This window comes from Radiomyces spectabilis (genome assembly GCF_025331425.1).
Source record: "Radiomyces spectabilis strain NRRL 2753 chromosome Unknown BYT42scaffold_1, whole genome shotgun sequence".
In the NCBI taxonomy this organism is placed as follows: domain Eukaryota; kingdom Fungi; phylum Mucoromycota; class Mucoromycetes; order Mucorales; family Radiomycetaceae; genus Radiomyces; species Radiomyces spectabilis.
In genome coordinates this window covers 356,385-375,188 of record NW_026251926.1, presented here as the reverse complement: position 1 = coordinate 375,188, position 18,804 = coordinate 356,385, and the positions used below count along the sequence as shown (strand labels likewise).

Here is an 18,804-nt window from a genome sequence, read left to right as displayed (position 1 = left end):
TGTTGTTTGGACATGAATCCAGTTTATTGAGAAATTGCTCGACTAGAGAATGACACGGAAAAATGCGCTTAGATGAAACCAATCTACAAAAAAGACAAGGTATTGCATGAATAACTGGTATCAAAATGGCACCTGTTGCCATCGTTTTCAATTTATTTTTACGAAGCTTACCTTGTTGGCAACGTCAAGAGCATCAACATCGGCGGTCAAACGGACGTAAGCCTTCTTGTAACCGTCGGGACGGATAAGGGTGTTGACCTTGGCGGCCTCAACATCGTAAAGACGCTTAACGGCGTCCTTGATCTGGGACTTGTTAGCCTTGACATCGACGACGAAGGTCAAAGTGTTTTGTTCTTCAATCTTCTTCATGGCAGTCTCGGTGTTCAAAGGCTGACGAATGATGCGGTACTGGTCCATACGGGGGATATGGGGAACCGACTTGCGAGTGTACTTGGGCTTACGTGCCAACTTCAAGGTCTTGGGACGGTGGAAGTGGGTGGAGGTGCGGATTTTGCGCACGCTCTTACCGTTGACACCCTTGAGGGCCGACTTCTTGGCAGCGAGAGCCTTAGCCTTGGGAGCTAAAAGAAATCATTACATTCGTCAGTCATGGTGTGTTGCATGGGGTTATGAGAGTCCAAGGAAAAAAGATATCGATAAAAAGCGTCATGTCGTACGATCAATAGAGCCATGAATCCATCTAGAATCTAATGCATCCATACATCCATGGCTTGTTCGATTGATTGCATACCTTGAGTTGCAGCCATATTTACAGATCGATGGGATGTGAATCGACCACGTTAGGAAAGGGAAGGAAGAATTCTTATCTTGCTGCTGTCTACAAGGCCTAAGCAGGCCATCGAATTTCCGGCCCGCGACTTCCCTATCTCCGGCAAAAATTAACGTGACTTTTTGCCCGGGCGCCGGTCGTAGAGATGGTGTTTCAACTGGAGATGACGCATTTACAACTTCAAAGTCGCCTGTTATAAAAGCGGAAATATTGAACTCGCTACGGCATATCTGATATCGCACAGCACGACTGATGTATGGCAATCTTACGAACAAAAGCATTATTGGTAGGAGAATATGACATATCAGATACTCAATGAGAGTTTAGACCCACTTTACTACAAAGTCCTTACGATGTTCATAAACCTATGATTTCGTGCGCAAAGCGCAACAGCAACATCTAGCCTTACTGCTAACGCTCTGACAAACATCAATCAAATAAAAATTCAACCTTTTTATCGTTCGTATTTGTTTAAATACCTAGAAATAGCGATAAGTTCCTTAACCGACTTGAGTCGCTATTCAGGCCAGCATCGACAACCTTCTTCGACAGAGAAATCACAAAATCTACCAAACATACCTCAAAATCAAACTCGCCTATCAGATAGGTTTACGAACCATGAATTATACATAATCTGAAGAGAAATTGGCGATTTGAACAATTCGTGAACAGTATCCCTAACGCAATCACTTGTTTTTTTTCGTAAATCTGAATCAGCGTATACTGTAATCTCGTACTAGAAAGTACATCGAAACTATAATTACTGTATTTGTGCAGCGTCAATTTCTTGATACTCTGCTAGTAATACATTTTTCTCGCTTACTTGACAGTGAACCGCAATAAATGGATGAACAAAATGGAAAAAAAAAATCCCTAAACTCATTATTGATTTATCTGCTTCAACCATAACACAATCTTTCTCCACAAAATTCGAATAGCCAAGAAACTCTATGGGTTGGCGAAAAATAAAATCAAAGAGAAGGGTTGGTGTCTGTGCATGCTGCACACTGCGACATGATCCTGAAACGCACAAACACCAAAAAGGGCGTTGACAGCTGCTGCTGGGGAGACCTCCGCGGTACACGTGATTTTTTTTTCGCGAAATTGGACTGCTTTTGGAACGCTTTGAAAAATCCCGAAGGTAATTTGTTTGCGGTTTTTTTTTGTTATTCTTTCGACACCTTCGATTCTTTTGTTCAGTTCATCGTCATGTCGCTCGTCAACCGACCTAACCACGTCCTCGCCAACCAGCGTTACTTCCAGGTGAATATTGCAATGAACCTTTTCCGTGGAGTTCAATGTCACTAACTTGGTCTACATTTCGTGATGCTAGGCTCCCTCCAACCAGCTCTTGTTCATGCGTGGTCCCAGAGACAAGCTCTTCGTCTACGGTACTTTCCTCGTCTTGGGTACTGGTCTCGTTGGTGCCCTCTGGGGTGCTGGCCGCATGATTCGCGTACGTACATTGGAATGAGCAAAACATGAACAACAGAATGCGTTACTAATGACGTTTCGTTTTGACTTTTTTTTTATTTTTATAGGGTGAAAAATAGATATAAAATGTATATGAAGTAAACTCAATCCTTTTTAGAACTGTCATCTCATTTAGAGAAGAAAACAATTGTTTGTGTAAAATTATTTATTTTCACTGACGTGCAGCGTAAGGATCATCTTTATTTTGGGTTTGTGTCACAACGGCCGGGGTCGTTTGTGGATGGAATTTTTTACTTTGAACAACCTCTCAACTTCATCGCGCCGCTTTCCAAAAGTGACGTCATTTTGACTTGAGAAGCATCCGTTTGATAAGCATCGTACCAACTCCCGGCTGCCGTGATGCAGAAGCAGCTTGTTGGTAAAGCTTGAATGATTGAGAATTGAAACTAGCATCTGGGTGAAAGGAAGCAAATCGTCGCCATGTCGATGCATATTTTGTCCTGAATGGCGAATCCGAAACTTGAACTGAACCGAAAGCTGCATGGTGACCAGGCAAAACAAAACTTTATTAAATTCGTACGAGTTACGATAGCAATATCCGAGACCCCATACACGTCTTCCTGAAAATTAGCTTTAGGAAGAAGTGTCACTTGAAAGACTTATAAGAGCAGCAGTCGGGCTAAAATAAAAGGTCAGCGATTTAAGCATGAATATCGTCTTGGCTACCAAGGGAGCGTCACACTGTCTCTTTTTATCTCAAATCAGGTGATTTTCCTTAATGGTTGATGAATGTGCCTAGTAACAGGCGTAACATTACTCTTCTTCTCTCTGATGTGCCGCCTATACTGCACTTCTCTCAACCAACAATTTCAGAACCACAGTTGTTGTGGCCTTTTCTGTTTCGATTTCTATAGACAATGCTTCAGTAAACAATTATTCAGTGCAAGAAACTATATGATTTCGTATTTCTTTGTGAGTTTGAGACTTTATTCGGTGGATGGGATCCTTGCTTTAAAAATCAACGCGTATTTTAATCGTCTTATCTGAAAAATATGTACAGTCTAGCGAACTCTAGGCGTTCCTTACACAGAACAATTTACTTATGTTCCTCCTGTCAACTGCATTTCAATGTAAAAAATGTATTTGTGTTCTTTCTCGGCATCAGAAAATCCCTTCATAGACTCGCATTAATGAACTTCAGGTACACCAGAAAGGATTATGATTGCGGATATTTCCAACCAAGTTGCACGAATTTAATAACATCCCTCTTAGACTAAGCTCACGCGTTGAAGTAGAGGCAATGCCGTGGAAGTTGCAAAGACCTCAGAAGTATCAAGCAGGCCTTTTCTAACCACCAATTCACACCTAAAAAGTGCCTTTCAGAAAGAAATGACAGGTGATGACATCACGGCAGTCCTTGAAATATCGGAGTATCAACAAATGATGACGTAAAAAGTAAACAAAGGCAGGCTTTGCTTGAGAGTTATCATGAGAACATAGGGAGTGCGGCAGGAAGTGGATATAATACATATAGCTTTTAGCCAACGATTTGTAAAAAAAAGGTAAAAAGTTATTATCATTAGGTGAAATGGAACAGGCGAGATGTGGTAATGAACCATAAATTAACCTCCGTCTTCACATAACAGTTACTTTTTCACCGTGTAAGTGATGAATATGGAATGAGCCTTCCAAGGGCCACAGAGATACAATAAATTGTATATGTTTATTGACACACGCGATTTGGAAATATAGCAGAAGGCAAGAAAAAGCGTTTATCGGTAAACCAAAAAGGCAACCGCAGACACGAGACGCTGGAAAAAATCTATAAAAAAAAAGAAGTCAGGGAGACGATAGGGTTTTTGAGCTGTCACTTAAACTATCGGACAGTCCGATACTGAACCGCATATCCGCTCGCTAAAAGGTAAAGGAGAGCACTCACTTATAAACGGAACAGTTTCTCATACACTCTCCCCAAATAGACTAACCCGCTCCACTTCGACTGAATACGCAATTTATTTTCGGCACGGTCTTTGGAATCGGAGCGTTACATTTCCTTCGTTTTCCCATTCTTTCCCTTCGCCTGTCAATATTACAGTGTCGACTTTACAAGCACCCACAGCAAATACAAACCTTCCAGTGACTTCGTTCACTAGTATGAGTGACTCATACAGACGAAGATTACGCTCAGCACGTCATAATGCCACGTCTCAAGTCCAACGTGAGATAAAACCCGAAGAAGAGGAGCAGGAAGAGCAAGATGACGAAGCCGTGAACCCTGCCGAAACCGTCGATCCTGCAGCGGAACGTGCTTTACCCAATCCTAGATCGCCACCGATACCTGTTTCTGATCAAGACTCTTTCAATTACGAATCGCCATTGGAACCCATCTTTCCTCCTTCTCCTTATCGAAAACGACGTTACCAGACCCAAGGCGACAGGTAAAGTTCACCGTTCACCGTTCACTACGAAAAGAAAAGAAAAGTCGTTTGAGAGAATAGTCCATATCCATATCCATTTGTACATACTGACCCCTCTGTGCCTGTCGTTAGACTTATACCCGTCCGCGAGCGAAACTTGACGCGAGAATTTCAAATGACAGAAGGCTACTCACCTAGCGGACCACGTCGATCCAATACCGAGTCTGACCAGCATTCTCAACAAGGTAAGTTGTTGCTCCTCCGTCAACGATCGATTCGATGGTAATGTCATGTTGTGCATAAATTGATATGGGTTTCCTCCGTTTGCTTTTTTTTTTTTTTTTTTTTTTTTTTTTTTTTTTTTGATTCCACGGCAGATCTCGAAACGAGAAGGATGAGCGCATACTTCCTTGGCGAAGTGTGCGGCGATCCCACTGCGGCTGACGATTTTATCTATCCCGATTCAGGCTCCCGCACACCACGGCGGGTACTACAGTTTAGCACCCAGCGAACTGCAAGCACCGCCGATTACGCCAGTGTCTTTGACGATTCACCACGGATTGTTTCATCTCTGAGTCCTCGGCAACCGGCTTCACCCGTCAGTGACGTGGGTCGACGCGTGATGGCTGCACATCAACAAAGAGCTCGCCATATCAGCCAATCCGCCATCAAAATTTTGGACGCGCCTGAATTACAGGTTAGTGTTGATGTCTGTAGTGGTGCAAGAGATGTAGGCAGAGAACGGGAGAATGTGAGAAAGAAAAAAAAAGAGTGAGTGAGGGGTAGGGTGTGACAATTCTTGTGGTATTCACCTGTTAGGATGTTTTATATATAAAAAAAAGGACGATTTCTACCTGAATCTCGTTGACTGGGGCTCCAATGATACTCTTGCTGTGGGACTTGGCTCGTGTGTCTATTTGTGGAATGCCAATACCAGCCGGGTCACCAAATTGTGTGATTTTGTTACCGATACGGTGACTTCGGTGAACTGGGCGCAGCACGGAACGCATCTGGCGGTGGCGTCCAATAAAGGCAAGGTATTACTGTGGGATGTCGAAACATCACGACGCGTCCGTACCTGGGCAAGCCATACATCGAGGGTAGGTTCTTTGGCCTGGAGCTCCAATATTCTGACTTCTGGTGGTCGTGATCACAAAATATTCCATCGCGATGTGCGGTCGCCTGAACCTCATTTCCGCGAATTGACGGGCCATCTCCAAGAAGTGTGTGGCTTAAAGTGGAGTGCCGACGGTATGATGCTGGCTTCAGGAGGTAACGACAACAACTTGCTTGTGTGGGAATCGCACCAGAACATCATTATGCACCGCTTCAAGAAACACTGTGCGGCTGTCAAGGCCATCGACTGGAGTCCACATGCTCGAGGCATGCTTGTCAGCGGTGGAGGAACGGCAGACAAGACCATCAAATTCTGGAATGCCATCTCTGGTAGCTTGTTGTCTTCTCACGACACGGGGTCCCAGGTGTGCAATGTGGCATGGTCCAAAAAGACCAACGAAATCGTATCGACCCATGGTTACGCCAGCAACTCGGTGAGTTCTTCTAATCAAGTGATTGTATGGAAAGCAAACAAGATGCAACGAGTTGCCACACTTACCGGCCACTCCAGTCGTGTTTTGTACATGTCCATGAGTCATGATGGAAGCACGATTGTGACTGGGGCTGGCGATGAAACTTTGAGGTTTTGGGACGTTTTCTCCACGGTGGAAGTTGTTCGGCGCGATCCAGAAGACCGTCAATCGCGTCTGCGATAAGCCCCCCCCCCCTTACTCTATTTTATGTATTCCTCTTTTTTTTCTCTTTCGTCACTCTTATATCATTCTTCTTTTGCTGCTTTCCATCATTTTCTTCCTCTTTATCTCTCTGTGGTTTTCTTTTCTATCTAAGCCCTCTTCTTCCTCTAACCATCCACGCGTAAATCCCGAAAAACATGTTTCACCTAGCGGCCACCATCACAACTACCTAACCATTGTCGTCCCCCTTTTACTCCCCGAACCCTTTCTCCCCAAAAAAAGTTCATCACCACTTTATTATCTTTTGATTATTCCTATTTTCTCCTCTTCTTTTTTTTGCATACAAACATATAGCAATAGTTACCATCGAGACATATTTCATTTTTACATACTAAGGATATTATTGAATGTATTTCTTTTTCTTCCAAACCTTTCATCATTGTCCCTCCAAAAAGCTGCCTTCTTTTGTTGCGTTGAAGTTTTCGTTTTTCTGTCGAAATTTTTCAGTGGCTGAATAGCAAAACCGATGATTTTGTCCAATGAAATTCCGAGACCATTTAATTTTTCAACCTGCGCTTTCATGCAATTAAAGGATGCCCCGGTTGAACCCGTTGATTTAAATTTTCCTGATCCGGATCATTTAAGGAAATGGCCAACGATCCTTACGCAAATGAATACCCACCGCCTTTGGCCAATCGAGCGGATAACACACAACAACACGAGTTGAATCACGATTACCGTTCCATGTCGGCGCCAAGGCTAGAAACTGTCATTCCGCCTTCCAATCAGCATGACAGCCGTCATGCCAATCAGTTTCAGCACGATGTCCACGCGTCTCAACCTTACAGAGGAATGCAGTCAATGAATACGTATTACGATCCCCAGGCAATATCTTTAGAAGATTTTCGGCGAATGGAACAGGAGCAAGAACGGGCTGAACAAAACGGTGACACAGAGATGACGGAGCGGATATCTTCATTTCCTCCGACGGGTCCCTTTTACAGGCATCCAATGCAACCTTCAAGTTTCCCGTACAACGAAACAGCTTATGGAATACGACCGTCTTTTCGTCAAAGAACGGATATTGTCCATCCCTATTATTCGCCAAGTCTACCGTATGATTATCCCAAAGTCAGTCGACCCATGATGGTGCAACCACCCCATATCGCTCACTTCCAACCTGCGCGTCCATTGATCCCTTTGCCATCCCATACAAAGCGTCCTCATCATGCGAGGCAAAATCAGTGTTGTCTTTGTCACGGCCCATCCTGTTCCTGGTGCTCATGTCTCTGTTTCATTGTCGCCATGGCACTGCTAGCGGCGGGTATCGCTATGCTTGTCAGTAACAAAAAGGTCGCTCGCCAGTGTGCAGCTGAATGCGTCAAATTACCGAGTTTTCTTGGAGGGACCGAAGGAGAGCGATGCAATACAGTGTGTGGCAAGGTGGCCCATCAAGGGTTTCTGTACGGCGGAATTGCCACCATTGCGCTAGCTGGTATCTCCATGATCTGGATAATGATATCATGTATGCGAAGAAACAGAAGACGCATATGAAATATGAAGTCTATTGCTCAATATAGTTTGTAAATGTACATTATGAAAAAAAAAAATGGATGAATGCGTTTGTGTATATGCTCTTTCTAGTTTTTGTTCTTTTTCTCTTTCTTTTCCTTCTTTTCCTTCTTGTCTTTCTTTGCTTTCTTGGCAGCCTTGGATGTCACCTCAGTACTTTCCTTGACCTTGCTCTTTTTCTCTTTCTTGTCCTTCTTCTCCTTCTTTGCTTTCTTTTCCTTTTTCGGCTTTACTGATTCCTCCTTTTCCGCCTTTTTATCCTTTTTCGTCTTTTTCTCCTTTTTTGATTTCTTGGTGGTGATAGGTTCGGAGGTGGTATCTTTGATGTCGCCTTGAAGTTTTCTTTTCATGCCTACTGTGACCGACTCGCTTTCATCGTCGGAATAACGAAGATATTCCTGCATCACACGAGCGTATTTTCCTTTCTGTTCTACCAAACCGCGACCGCCTTTACGTGCGGTTCGACCTTCGCAAGCAGCAAAAAGCTCGGCATCACTGATTTTAATCGAGTAATCCTTCAATTCATCATCGTCGCTTTCGTCATCGTCACTCTTGGGTGGACTCGTGGCTGCTGAAGATGGTTTGGAATCAGAGAGCAAAGATCTACAGTTTAACAATATAAGACACTGTTTGATACGAATTTTTCCCTTGGCTTTTTGTTTTGTGATCTACTTACGGATTCAATGCGCCCGAAGTGCTTTTGACAAATCCCGAATAAAGCATAGACGATGCCACTTTTTTAGCGACATTCACATGAACATCTCGCACTGTGTCCATTAAGTTGCGTTCCTCTGCCAAAGCCGCCATGCCCGATGCCTGTGGGGAATCGGCGGCGGACGATCCACTTTCAGTCGTTTCGTCATCCACCCGCTTGCCCGTTGGCCGTGATGTACTGATAATACCCGTCTTGGATCGTCGTGCGCTATCCTTCTTTTTCTTTGATACTTTGATCTGTGAGAAACAAAGAAACCCATCAATGGCAAGGTCAGTATCCCCTGACAGAGTCGATTATGCAATCAAGTGACATGCTGTACCTCGCCTTTCTGTTCGTCTTTCTCTACACTGACGGAACTTGCACTCTTGTTATACAAGTGATCCCACCAAGCAAATTCCCACTGATCTTGCCCGACGCCGACACCTTTTTTATCGTTTTTCACACTGACGGAGATGTGCTTGACATTGCCATCTCGATTCTTCCCGAGACCTTCACCTCTAAAACACAGAATGTCATGTCAGTCAAAAGAAGTCATCATGACATTTTGCTTCCGTCCTTACTTGTTCCATCCAAATTTCTCAAGCTGTGTTTGAGCAAATGATCCTTTCCAGCCCTCCATTCGTACAGTGACCAAAAAAAAAAAAAAAAAGATGATCAAAAAAGAAAAAAAAACCAAGGCCGTCGGTTTCCGGAGATAAGGAATTAGGCTCCCGCCGACAATATAAATCAAGTGGCTTATCTCTGAAATGGATCAGAACATGGAATGGAACTGTAGTTCAAAGATCTATGTATTTACAAATAAAAAAAAATACCTAAATAAAAAGAAATGCCATAAAATATATATATATAATAACAGTTGTAAGAAGAGAATGAAAGGGAACAAAGTATAGAGTATCCATGAATGATTTGCTGTTCCCTTTTTTAGCCAAGCGTCTGCTGCTTGTTCGGATCGCTCTGATTGTTAAAGTAGCTTGTCCAATCGTTTAGATCAAAAGAGACAGGAACATCCCAAAAGGCTGTCCCGTTTGGATTGAACGGACGGTCGGTCACCGGGGTCGACTCCATGACAAAATAAGGGTTATAGCTTCCAGGCGGCTGCAGGCCATCGGCGCCGGTCCCATACATTGTTTGTTCTGGTGATCGGCTTTGGCTACTTATGGATCGCCGTGTGCCAACGTAGTAATCCATGGGAGGCTTCTGACCACACCCATTGTTCATGGTTAGGAAATCCTTGCTGTCTTGCTGCTCATCGCCGCTTTCAAACATTGGGTTCGGTGAGTTGGGGACAGCAATGAACGGAGGTACTTTGGACCGTTGAGCGGCCAGTTTGGTAAAACTCTCATCCACGCTTTCCAAATCGATATCCCGTAAACCTGCCAAGGCTCCCAAAATATTGCAATGGCGAGCTGAAGTCATCCACGTCGTTTCGAGCTCATCCATCGCTTTCATGATCTTGTTGGTACTGATTTTCGCTTCAAAGGAAAACATGCTGTCGGGCGAAGCGGCATTATGAATAAAGATGATACCCGCTGTGAACAGGAAATACAACGAATAGTTGTTGATGTGGTTAAGTCGACCTTCCGCTAGCAGGGATTCTACGATATCCAGAATATTGTTGGCTGCAAATGTACAGATGGAAGAGGATGGAAACACGGAAGGCGTCACTTCCTGTGCTGTTCCTGGAATAAATGGTCGATGGAGCAGAATAAGGGTCGTGTAGAATAGCATGTGTAACTGGCAAACGCGAATCGGTGGCGCAGGAGCCCGTTGCGCAAGACGCGTATTGGGAGGATGGTATTGCAGAGAAGGGGGCAGTTTACTCATCCAACGGTTCAACTTGCGATCCAAGCATGATACAATTTCGTCGGTGGATGTCATTTGCGATAGTTGTTTTCGTCCCTTGACCGTATACAATGCGCGAAGAATCTCGCCGAGAAGTTCGCATAGTTTAATCATCTGATGAAAATTGCCCATCATGGGTGGCTCGCCTTCTACTTCGTCTTCGTCGATCTCTGCAGGATACGGCGTATCGTAATCACGTTCATCAATAAGAGGCGAGCGCCCATGCATCGCACTCGATAACCGGTCCACCACCAAACAACCGTAAAACGCTCGTTTTCTTTCCTCCTTTTCAGTCTCCGGTATCTGCCAGCCATCGCAATTTCTATGCAATCCAAGATTTTGCGACATTCGAAAAGCCTAAAAAAGTTTCAGGGTTAATCACCGCCCTCATCGAGTTTTAAACCCAGTATTTCTGTATTTTCGGCTGCCCTTGTCCGACCAAGAAGAACTTACCACCTCCCCCAAACCCCCACCGCTCCTTTTTTTTAAAAAAAAAAGAAAACGTAGCCTTCCCAATTTTCTGTACCAGTTCAGCTTACCATCCCACTGTACAGCCAGCCTCGCACTGTCTTTAGCGCCCCATTCTGATGACTGCTCATCAATAAAAGTGCTTGTACGGTATACACTCGAAAACTGTCCCATTCCAAATCAAGGAGCATACGAGCTCTTTCGAAAAAGGCATCGCCGGCCGTATCGGGTTGCATAGGATCAGCACGTACACGGATATCGGGAGATATGCGAGAAGCAATTGCAAAAATGGCATTGAGTAAAAGCGCCGGCGGTCGATCGTCTTTGGTCTGAATACGTCTCATGAACGTCTTTTTGTGTAGCAGTGGAATCAGGGAGTAAAAATGACGAAAGTAGATTTCCAGTAAATGGTCTTCTAAATCTTTGGGAGGCATCTCAAATGGATCCACCACAGGTGGCGGTCGCGATTCGGTATCTCCTGAGCGTAAACGTTTGGTATTGAGCGGAAAGGTACCATCATGTAATAATTGGTGCCGCGACCGCAGCATATAATATCCAGATGATTTGCCGTAATATCGTACTTGGCCTCCTGCATCGATACTTAGACTGCCCAAATGATCATTGCTGGTATCGATTTTTGATTTATCGATAGGCCGCTGCGGATGATGCTCGGGAAACTCGGTGCTGGGCCTATCATCGAAAGGGCCCAACTCGCCGTCAATTCCTGCAAACGACGGACGTCGCATGGGTCTTGGTCGCACCAGTTCTCCGTACATGGTTTCCAAAGGTGAATTTAATTCGTCAATAATGGCTTTGAATCGAGGATCGTCATCTTGAATGATGCTTCCCAGTAATGCTTCCAGTCGATGAAGACGACCTTCAATGGCCTCAATATAACCTTTGGGAGGTCCTCTCTATGGATACCCGTGCGACATTAGCAAACCATGGGGACACTGACGTCTTTTTATGAGGGTTGATCTACCTTTTTGGTGGATTCCTTGTATGTGCATTGAAGACCGAGGGTCACACAATTATTGCATAAAGGTAAACCTCCGTCACATTTGACTTTTTTACGTCTGCATTGTTCGCTATGGAGGACAAGCAGGTGAGTAATTGATTCGTGGATGCACACAAGAGGCCTCACTTACCAAGCCTTGCTCACACGCTGGCGTTTAATGTTGGAATACCCGTCTGCCATTGGAGGTGAGATCCGGGAAGTGAAAAAAAGAGAAGAAGTACGGGGTTTGTCGGGGGAATTCTGACAGTTGCGAATAAGCTAGGTGGCATGGCACGTGAATTCCGAATCATCACGTGGTTGAAACCGGACGCTGGCGTGGATGAAACCGCTCTGTGTCAATGTATGGAAAATTGGAATAGAAAAAAGAATGACGATTTATGATAGATTTACAGATTTAACAAGCCGTACACCCGCTGTGCAATGGATGCCGCCTGCCACCGGAGGTCGCCCTCTTACATTGAGCGACTTTCGTCAGACAAAAAGCCTAACGCATACACGGCATAACCTGGGCGAGAACTCTTGACGGAACTTCGGTATATTAATGACAACCTTATGGCAATACCATGCGTCGTGATTTGTTTCTGAACACGCGCAAAGCAGCACTGGTTCCCCCCCTCAGTTCCATCCCGCCCAGGCTATGATAGATCTACAAAGATGTGTGGGTATGTTGGGTATTTAAAAAAAATGAGTTAGTAAGCTCTTTGATTGATTCAAATTTTCGTCAAGATATTTTACCTTTGTTATTTGAGTTTTCGATAGCCATTGATCGCTTGACATGACTTGGATTATATGACATTGAAAAAAAGTTTGAATTAGTATACGTTCATTACATCATAGCAAAGGAAAAGAAATTGGACTTGCCTTTGAACCAAATGGTGTACCGGAAAAAAAAAGATGAATACGGACCGCCAGGTAAGCTTCTTCTTCGATGCGGAAAATAAACTTGCTTCCAGGGACAGTTAAGCGATGGATCGGTGGTGTCAGCTTGAGCAGGCAAAAAAATATTGACGTGGCCAGAAGTGACGGTAATTTCGAGCTGGATTCCAGATATCGAGAGTCCCCCGAATAAAAAGAAGAAAAACAAATAAAGTACATGATGATAAAAAAAAAAATGGTCGCGTCAGTAAAAACCTCCTAAAAAACCCTGTGGGAAAAAAAGAGGAAAAGACTGCGAAAAGAATATGTACATGAAATATAAAATACAAAATACAAACTATGAACTACAAAATACAATAATCGGGAAGACATCTCGAATACCATATCATGAGAAGCAATCCAAAGGAGAGGAACATGAAGAGGACACGTAAGCATTTTTCCGATGAAAAAGAGAGTCACACCACCAACGATGGCCTTTGACGTCATCCGGTTTCGCCAGATGGATGGATGGATGGATGGACGGCGAGAGAAAGTCAACTTGTAGTATCCAGAACTTGCCAGGCGAAAAGAAAGCTGAAGAAAGCCGGAAGCTAAAAGAAGGATGGAAAAAAAGAGAGGTAAGTCTATTTTGCCGAAGCAAAATTGACTGTGGACCACTCGACGCTTACCTTTTTGAGGATGGTGGTCGATTTAACCAAGTTAGATACACGGGATAAGAATGGTCTGGATGATGGATGATGGATGCGGATGGGAACTTGATGCAGTAAGTATCAGATAAGAAGAAGAGGAGGAAACCGAAAGTAAAAGAAGAACAGAGAAGAAAAATAACGCATCCAATTTTTCTTTGATGAAAAAAAAGTCACACCAACGATGCATGAATAAGGACAGATCAACCTATACAGACTACATCGCTGAGCATCCATTTGAATTGGGACGCCCGTAACGGTTTAATAATGGAAAAAAAATCAAAGAGTTGAAAAAAGTCGTGGTGAGAAGTAAAGGGTTCACCGGACGTTGTCGTTTAAAATAAAGTGGTCCAAGATGTCAACGATACTGAATACCAAGGATTTTTTCAACAATGAATGAACACCTGCAGTTGTTTATATGATTCCTGAGTAATCGCCTCGTAAAGACGACTGTATGAGAGAACGAACGGTATCTGGATCTGAGGAGGAAATAAAAGTAGAAAGAAAGAATATCCGGGCTAATAGAAAGTGGGGTATCCGTCTATGAGAAATCGGTGCATGTGTGTCGAATACAACAAACTCTATAGCGAATAATCGCGTACATTATCTACTCCTTCGACTTGAAGAACGTTTGGCACAACCTGAGGATTCAAACCAGCTTCAAAACTGCTTTTCACCTTTCTTTCAATTGCTTCGCGTTGGGCATGTTATTTTAGTAAATGTTCATGGCTCAGGAATAGTGTGTTTATGATCAAGCTCGAATTTGGCAATGTACCAACCATCGATTTTTTTTTTTTTTTTTACTTTTCGCTTTGATGTAAGAGCCGCATCCAATTTTACAGCATTAGCTTTATTTATATAAAGAAATAGTTGTTAACCGAATGATGTGATGCCACGGGGAGTAGAGACCATAGTTTCCACCAATTGTATTCGCAGCACCATGAAACCAGGCCGAGAATCACAAAGCAAAGATCGTATCTGTGTCAAGGGCGGTGACAACTGCATTCTGCGATACATCGACCGTATCTGGGTGCCCTAGTCGACCAGGCCACATGAAATTTTGCTTTCGCAAATACTTCAGGTCACTGTCGAGTCTATGGCCAACCAGGACAAACCCTCCAATCCGCGCCACGGCCCAATCCAAATCCTTCCGCAACTCGGCCAGTGCTTGCTTGAATTTACACCACACGGAGGTGTCGTAGTCTCATGTCATCAACGTATTTGCCTTTGTTGAGGTGACGGTAGGCGTTATTTAGGTAGTGTTGATGAAAGTATTTGTCGTCCTTGGAGTCATACATGCTCCATCCAATTTCGAGCAAGATCGAATGGTCGATTTCGTATGCTTCAATATCGATACTGGTGAAGACATGCTGCTTTGCTTGGACAAGATTTTTGGCAGCTTGCCATTCCTCGACTGCCTTTCGTAGAGTCTCGGCTGTTTTGTTCCGCTTTTTTACTTTCTGGACCAAGCGACTGTACATGTTTCTATCGCCGACGGGGCTCGGTTGGATGTCCTTGCGAACATTCATAGTAAAGGGCCAATTTTGATTGTAGGTGAAATCTGCATTTATTTGCGAGTCTACGACATTCACATTATCTATGATTGGTCGATATAGACCAATAAAGAACGATTAGTATGTGTATCCCATGGGAGCTTCAGTGAACTACATACCTTTAGTAGTGAATGATAGTGTTACGAGAGGAATGTAATATGTAGCGTTGTAAGGCATCATCAAATAAAAGAAACGGAATGAGAAAAAAAGATTCGGATTTTCGACCGCGTTTTTTAAATTGTGAAACCGGTGTACATAGTCATTATTTTCATTGTGAAGAAAAACCGGTCACAAGCAGAAACATCCTTGCCGTATTACCCCTTTCATTGTTTTCCAAGCTGTTTACTCAACTGACATCAACCAAACAAAAAAAAAGCCAGAATATGACAAGTTAGTTTATGTAGTAAAGAAGAAGTATGATTAACGAACCTGTAAGCCTCAACAGGTCTTTGTTGCCCGAAAGAACCAACCAAGCAAGTGGGATTGATTACGCAGTGCCAACCTGCCGTGCATGTAAATTTAATCAGCGTCCGGTCGGGAGAGAGGCTATCGTCGTTATGAAAATACAAGTAAACCGCTTACTTTTTGACATTAATATTTTGGAGTTCACCTTTGCTCCAAAAAAGAAATAAAGCGATAAAAAAAAATCGTATAGGACAAGTGACAAGTTTGGGAAAAAAAAGGGAAAGATATAAGTTGAAGCGTCGATGCTTGTCAGACCCCCTCCCCCCCAGCAACGAATAAAAATAGAAGCGGCGAAGCAGCGGAACTCAAAAAAAGCGAACAATGAACTTTTTGGTCACCAGCTGCACAACCGAATAAGGAAGCATCGAAAAAAAGGGGTGGTAATACAAGAAAGAATCTATCGATTTTTATGTTGCTGTTTCTCGAATGAAGAAGTATCGAAACATTGACACCAGTGTATATATCGTAAAGAAAGGGGGAGGGGTGATATCGACAATACGCAACAATCTGGAGTTCCTTTTTATATGAAGTCTGTCTGAGCTTTTGTGTATGTGATTGGGAAAAAAATTAACTTTAAGGGGTAGGGTGGGATAGATTCGGACAACACGAAAACCCGAACTTTTAGCTTCTTTATAGTAGCGGTTCTCTGTGAAGCGTTGATTTGGACATTGGAATCGATATCAAATAAAGGTATGACAACGACTTCGCAATCAGAAATGATATCGATGTTGCAGGCAGTAGCTGCGATCGAAACGAGCAAGTGTTAACCCGGTATGATAGATGAGGTAACTGATAAATTGTCGTGTATGCACAGTGCCCTGGCAAAATTCTCTGTAATTCCGATAAATTGATTGACTTCCCCAATGTATTTTTCATCTTTCAATTCATTTTTCTCGGGAAATGAAGAAATAATAGTCAAATAAATTACAAGGAAACAAAAATCATGACTTGGTCCTTTATCCGCGGGGAGTGTGGGGGATCTCGTCATATTACCTTGGCCTTGTAGAATGCCTGTGTAATCCTGATGGGAAAATACGCTGAAACTGACGACTTTGTTCATCAAATAGAAGAGGCCATCTTCATGAGGATGGCTTTTATTTTTCAATAAAGTGTATAATACGAGTTAAAGGATAGTTTAACGAGCCATCCATTACTTTTGTACCATGTGTATCCGACCAGCCAATTTAAGAACACTTGAATAAAGTCGTCCCGATCGATCCACCTCCAACGTTATCTTGATATTTCCGTTTGGAACACCCATCAATGATGGATAATGCGACGACTGGTGGACACACCACAAGTTCGAAAGAATCATAGCTTGATTGGGATATCCTGACATGTAGTAATTCGATTTTAAAGACACTGGAAAATAGTTGGTCCCCTGAATCAATATGACATCGATCCATGCTGTGGAAAACGGTGCAAATTGAGGAAAATTTTTCCTCGTGCGCATCACATGCATTGAGAAATTTTTTTAGCGCCGAGCTGTCGTGTCCGCAGGAAGCTGTTTTTTTTACACTGTTAACAATCATGCCCATTTATTGTCGCTCCACTTCCGTTCAGATGTTTAATGTATGTTCCACGCTACTACAGAGCTACTGAGGAGCATGATGGCAAAGAATTCCACAGTATAAACATGTCCGATACCCTTCCAGAAGTATCATTAACGGTGGCGGATGACTTGGTCTCGGTTGACGCAATCAACAGTGTCAGCAATGTTGAAATAAATCGACATGTCTTGGTGAGACTCGGTGCCGAGGAACGTAGCTAAAGAAAGAATCCCAAGTACATTGTTCTGGGGAAACAATTAACGACCCTGACCCGGGCCTGTTCGATGAAGCATCGGTGGATCGTGTTCTTGGAGAGGAGGCGATGAAGCACCCGACGTACCCACGCTGGAAGGACAAGCAACCTATGTCAGATGAAATTTTGAGCTGCTCTGCATTGTCAGGTAACACATTCCCTCCAAAGAATGTCACGATGACCGGGTATACTAAGTGTTATGCAGAGAAAGACCTACGCGGGAACTTTGGTGATATGTACAGTGCCTCTCTGGCGACCAGCAAATCGACTGCAGTCTGATCGATTCAACCGAAGGATCTACACCCGTGTGCTAATGGTTGCATTCTTTCCGGTGAAGATGAGTATGTTGTCTGCACTGCGGTGAACCGCGATACGGCGATCGACAACACACGGCTTAGATTATGAAGTAAGTTCCGGTGCCCCATTTTTGATGAGCTTGTTCTCAACGAAGTTAGGCCGCCACCAATGTCTCCCTTGGGTTATCCGCCGTGTGAGTCCTAAAGTCATGATGGTGGGTGTTGTCGACGGCCAAACATCCAAGAATTCAAGCAGTTGTTTCCCAATGGGTTTGGTATCACCCTTGCGCTCTTTGTGGACGGATTTGTTGCCTTTCGTCATGTCCGGGACAGCACGTTCACTGTGACCATTACTCACTTGGTCAATACCCATTTTGCCACTGTTGGAACGGTAAGTCAAAGTGGATGTTAACTAAGAGCTGAAGTACTAATGATTGTGCGATATATTGTTAGCTACCATTTGAAGAACATATTCCAAGGGGCGACCGAGCACTCGAAACTCACTGTCCGCATTTACGGAAATCCATACAAATCACTCACGGTCAACCTTTAGCAACCAACGGACCCGTTTTACGAACCGCTTCGCCCTCGATTTCAACATACAACATTACGTCCGGGTTTGTGGGAGTTGGAAACTGATTGCTTGGTGTACATACCCGGTAAATTTCAAGTTGTCGTACATGTCTTTTCGAGAGTTCCATGTCCATCTACTTGAGCAACTTTGCGGGACTACAACTCCGTGAGGCGCCATTAAAACCATGTCCAGTTTTTCAGGAACATCATCTCTGCGCTCCGAGATTTTCGATGTGGTATTCAGGTAGGATACGAGCGATGGCCTCGTAATTGTAAGTAATAAACCAACTGGAACATTTGCAACAACTGAATACTTGTCGTGCCATCGTCAAAAGACACAGGTATACGTATACCGGTCAATACAGTCTCGACTGTTCCTGAATAAATACTCTATCTCCATTCTAACATTTGTCATTCATTTTCCATACACCATCGGATAAAAATATCACCACTTTGGTTTCTCTGCTGTTTAATATATAATGTAACCTACGCTTTAAAATAGACGTTATATCGTAGCATCAAAATACATTAGACATGGTGTGGAT

General features: G+C 43.5%; 7 protein-coding genes across 7 annotated transcripts; 3 read left to right on the top strand and 4 right to left on the bottom strand.

Moving 5' to 3' along the window:
* Positions 1 to 68: 68 nt before the first annotated feature.
* Positions 69 to 802, bottom strand: BYT42DRAFT_601078 (ribosomal protein L23/L15e core domain-containing protein; the record flags this gene model as incomplete). The annotated part of the gene is made up of 3 exons (XM_051571017.1): positions 752 to 802; positions 172 to 581; positions 69 to 83 (listed from the first exon to the last, which is right to left on the bottom strand). The coding sequence occupies exons 1-3, from the start codon at positions 765 to 767 to the stop codon at positions 69 to 71; spliced, it is 441 nt and encodes a 146-aa protein (XP_051427933.1). The 5' UTR covers positions 768 to 802.
* A 1,153-nt stretch (positions 803 to 1,955) lies between these two features.
* On the top strand, positions 1,956 to 2,449 carry BYT42DRAFT_550918 (uncharacterized protein). The gene is made up of 3 exons (XM_051566187.1): positions 1,956 to 2,053; positions 2,124 to 2,246; positions 2,332 to 2,449. Exons 1-3 carry the CDS (start codon positions 2,000 to 2,002, stop codon positions 2,341 to 2,343), a joined length of 189 nt encoding a protein of 62 aa, XP_051427932.1. The 5' UTR covers positions 1,956 to 1,999; the 3' UTR covers positions 2,344 to 2,449.
* Positions 2,450 to 4,378: 1,929 nt separating this feature from the next.
* Positions 4,379 to 6,413, top strand: BYT42DRAFT_609194 (WD40-repeat-containing domain protein; the record flags this gene model as incomplete). Its single annotated transcript, XM_051571233.1, has 4 exons — positions 4,379 to 4,662; positions 4,774 to 4,886; positions 5,019 to 5,338; positions 5,484 to 6,413. The coding sequence occupies 4 exons, from the start codon at positions 4,379 to 4,381 to the stop codon at positions 6,411 to 6,413; spliced, it is 1,647 nt and encodes a 548-aa protein (XP_051427931.1).
* A 627-nt stretch (positions 6,414 to 7,040) lies between these two features.
* On the top strand, positions 7,041 to 7,946 carry BYT42DRAFT_609193 (uncharacterized protein; the record flags this gene model as incomplete). Its single annotated transcript, XM_051571232.1, has 1 exon — positions 7,041 to 7,946. The coding sequence occupies one exon, from the start codon at positions 7,041 to 7,043 to the stop codon at positions 7,944 to 7,946; it is 906 nt and encodes a 301-aa protein (XP_051427930.1).
* An 86-nt stretch (positions 7,947 to 8,032) lies between these two features.
* BYT42DRAFT_541672 (uncharacterized protein) lies at positions 8,033 to 9,298 on the bottom strand (the record flags this gene model as incomplete). Its single annotated transcript, XM_051565567.1, has 4 exons — positions 8,033 to 8,567; positions 8,641 to 8,915; positions 8,999 to 9,176; positions 9,240 to 9,298. 4 exons carry the CDS (start codon positions 9,296 to 9,298, stop codon positions 8,033 to 8,035), a joined length of 1,047 nt encoding a protein of 348 aa, XP_051427929.1.
* A 152-nt stretch (positions 9,299 to 9,450) lies between these two features.
* On the bottom strand, positions 9,451 to 12,484 carry BYT42DRAFT_506897 (fungal-specific transcription factor domain-containing protein). The gene is made up of 4 exons (XM_051565104.1): positions 12,138 to 12,484; positions 11,972 to 12,077; positions 11,061 to 11,903; positions 9,451 to 10,878 (listed from the first exon to the last, which is right to left on the bottom strand). Exons 1-4 carry the CDS (start codon positions 12,185 to 12,187, stop codon positions 9,601 to 9,603), a joined length of 2,277 nt encoding a protein of 758 aa, XP_051427928.1. The 5' UTR covers positions 12,188 to 12,484; the 3' UTR covers positions 9,451 to 9,600.
* Positions 12,485 to 14,527: 2,043 nt separating this feature from the next.
* On the bottom strand, positions 14,528 to 15,098 carry BYT42DRAFT_609190 (uncharacterized protein; the record flags this gene model as incomplete). The annotated part of the gene is made up of 2 exons (XM_051571231.1): positions 14,528 to 14,663; positions 14,752 to 15,098. 2 exons carry the CDS (start codon positions 15,096 to 15,098, stop codon positions 14,528 to 14,530), a joined length of 483 nt encoding a protein of 160 aa, XP_051427927.1.
* Between the last annotated feature and the right edge of the window lie 3,706 nt (positions 15,099 to 18,804).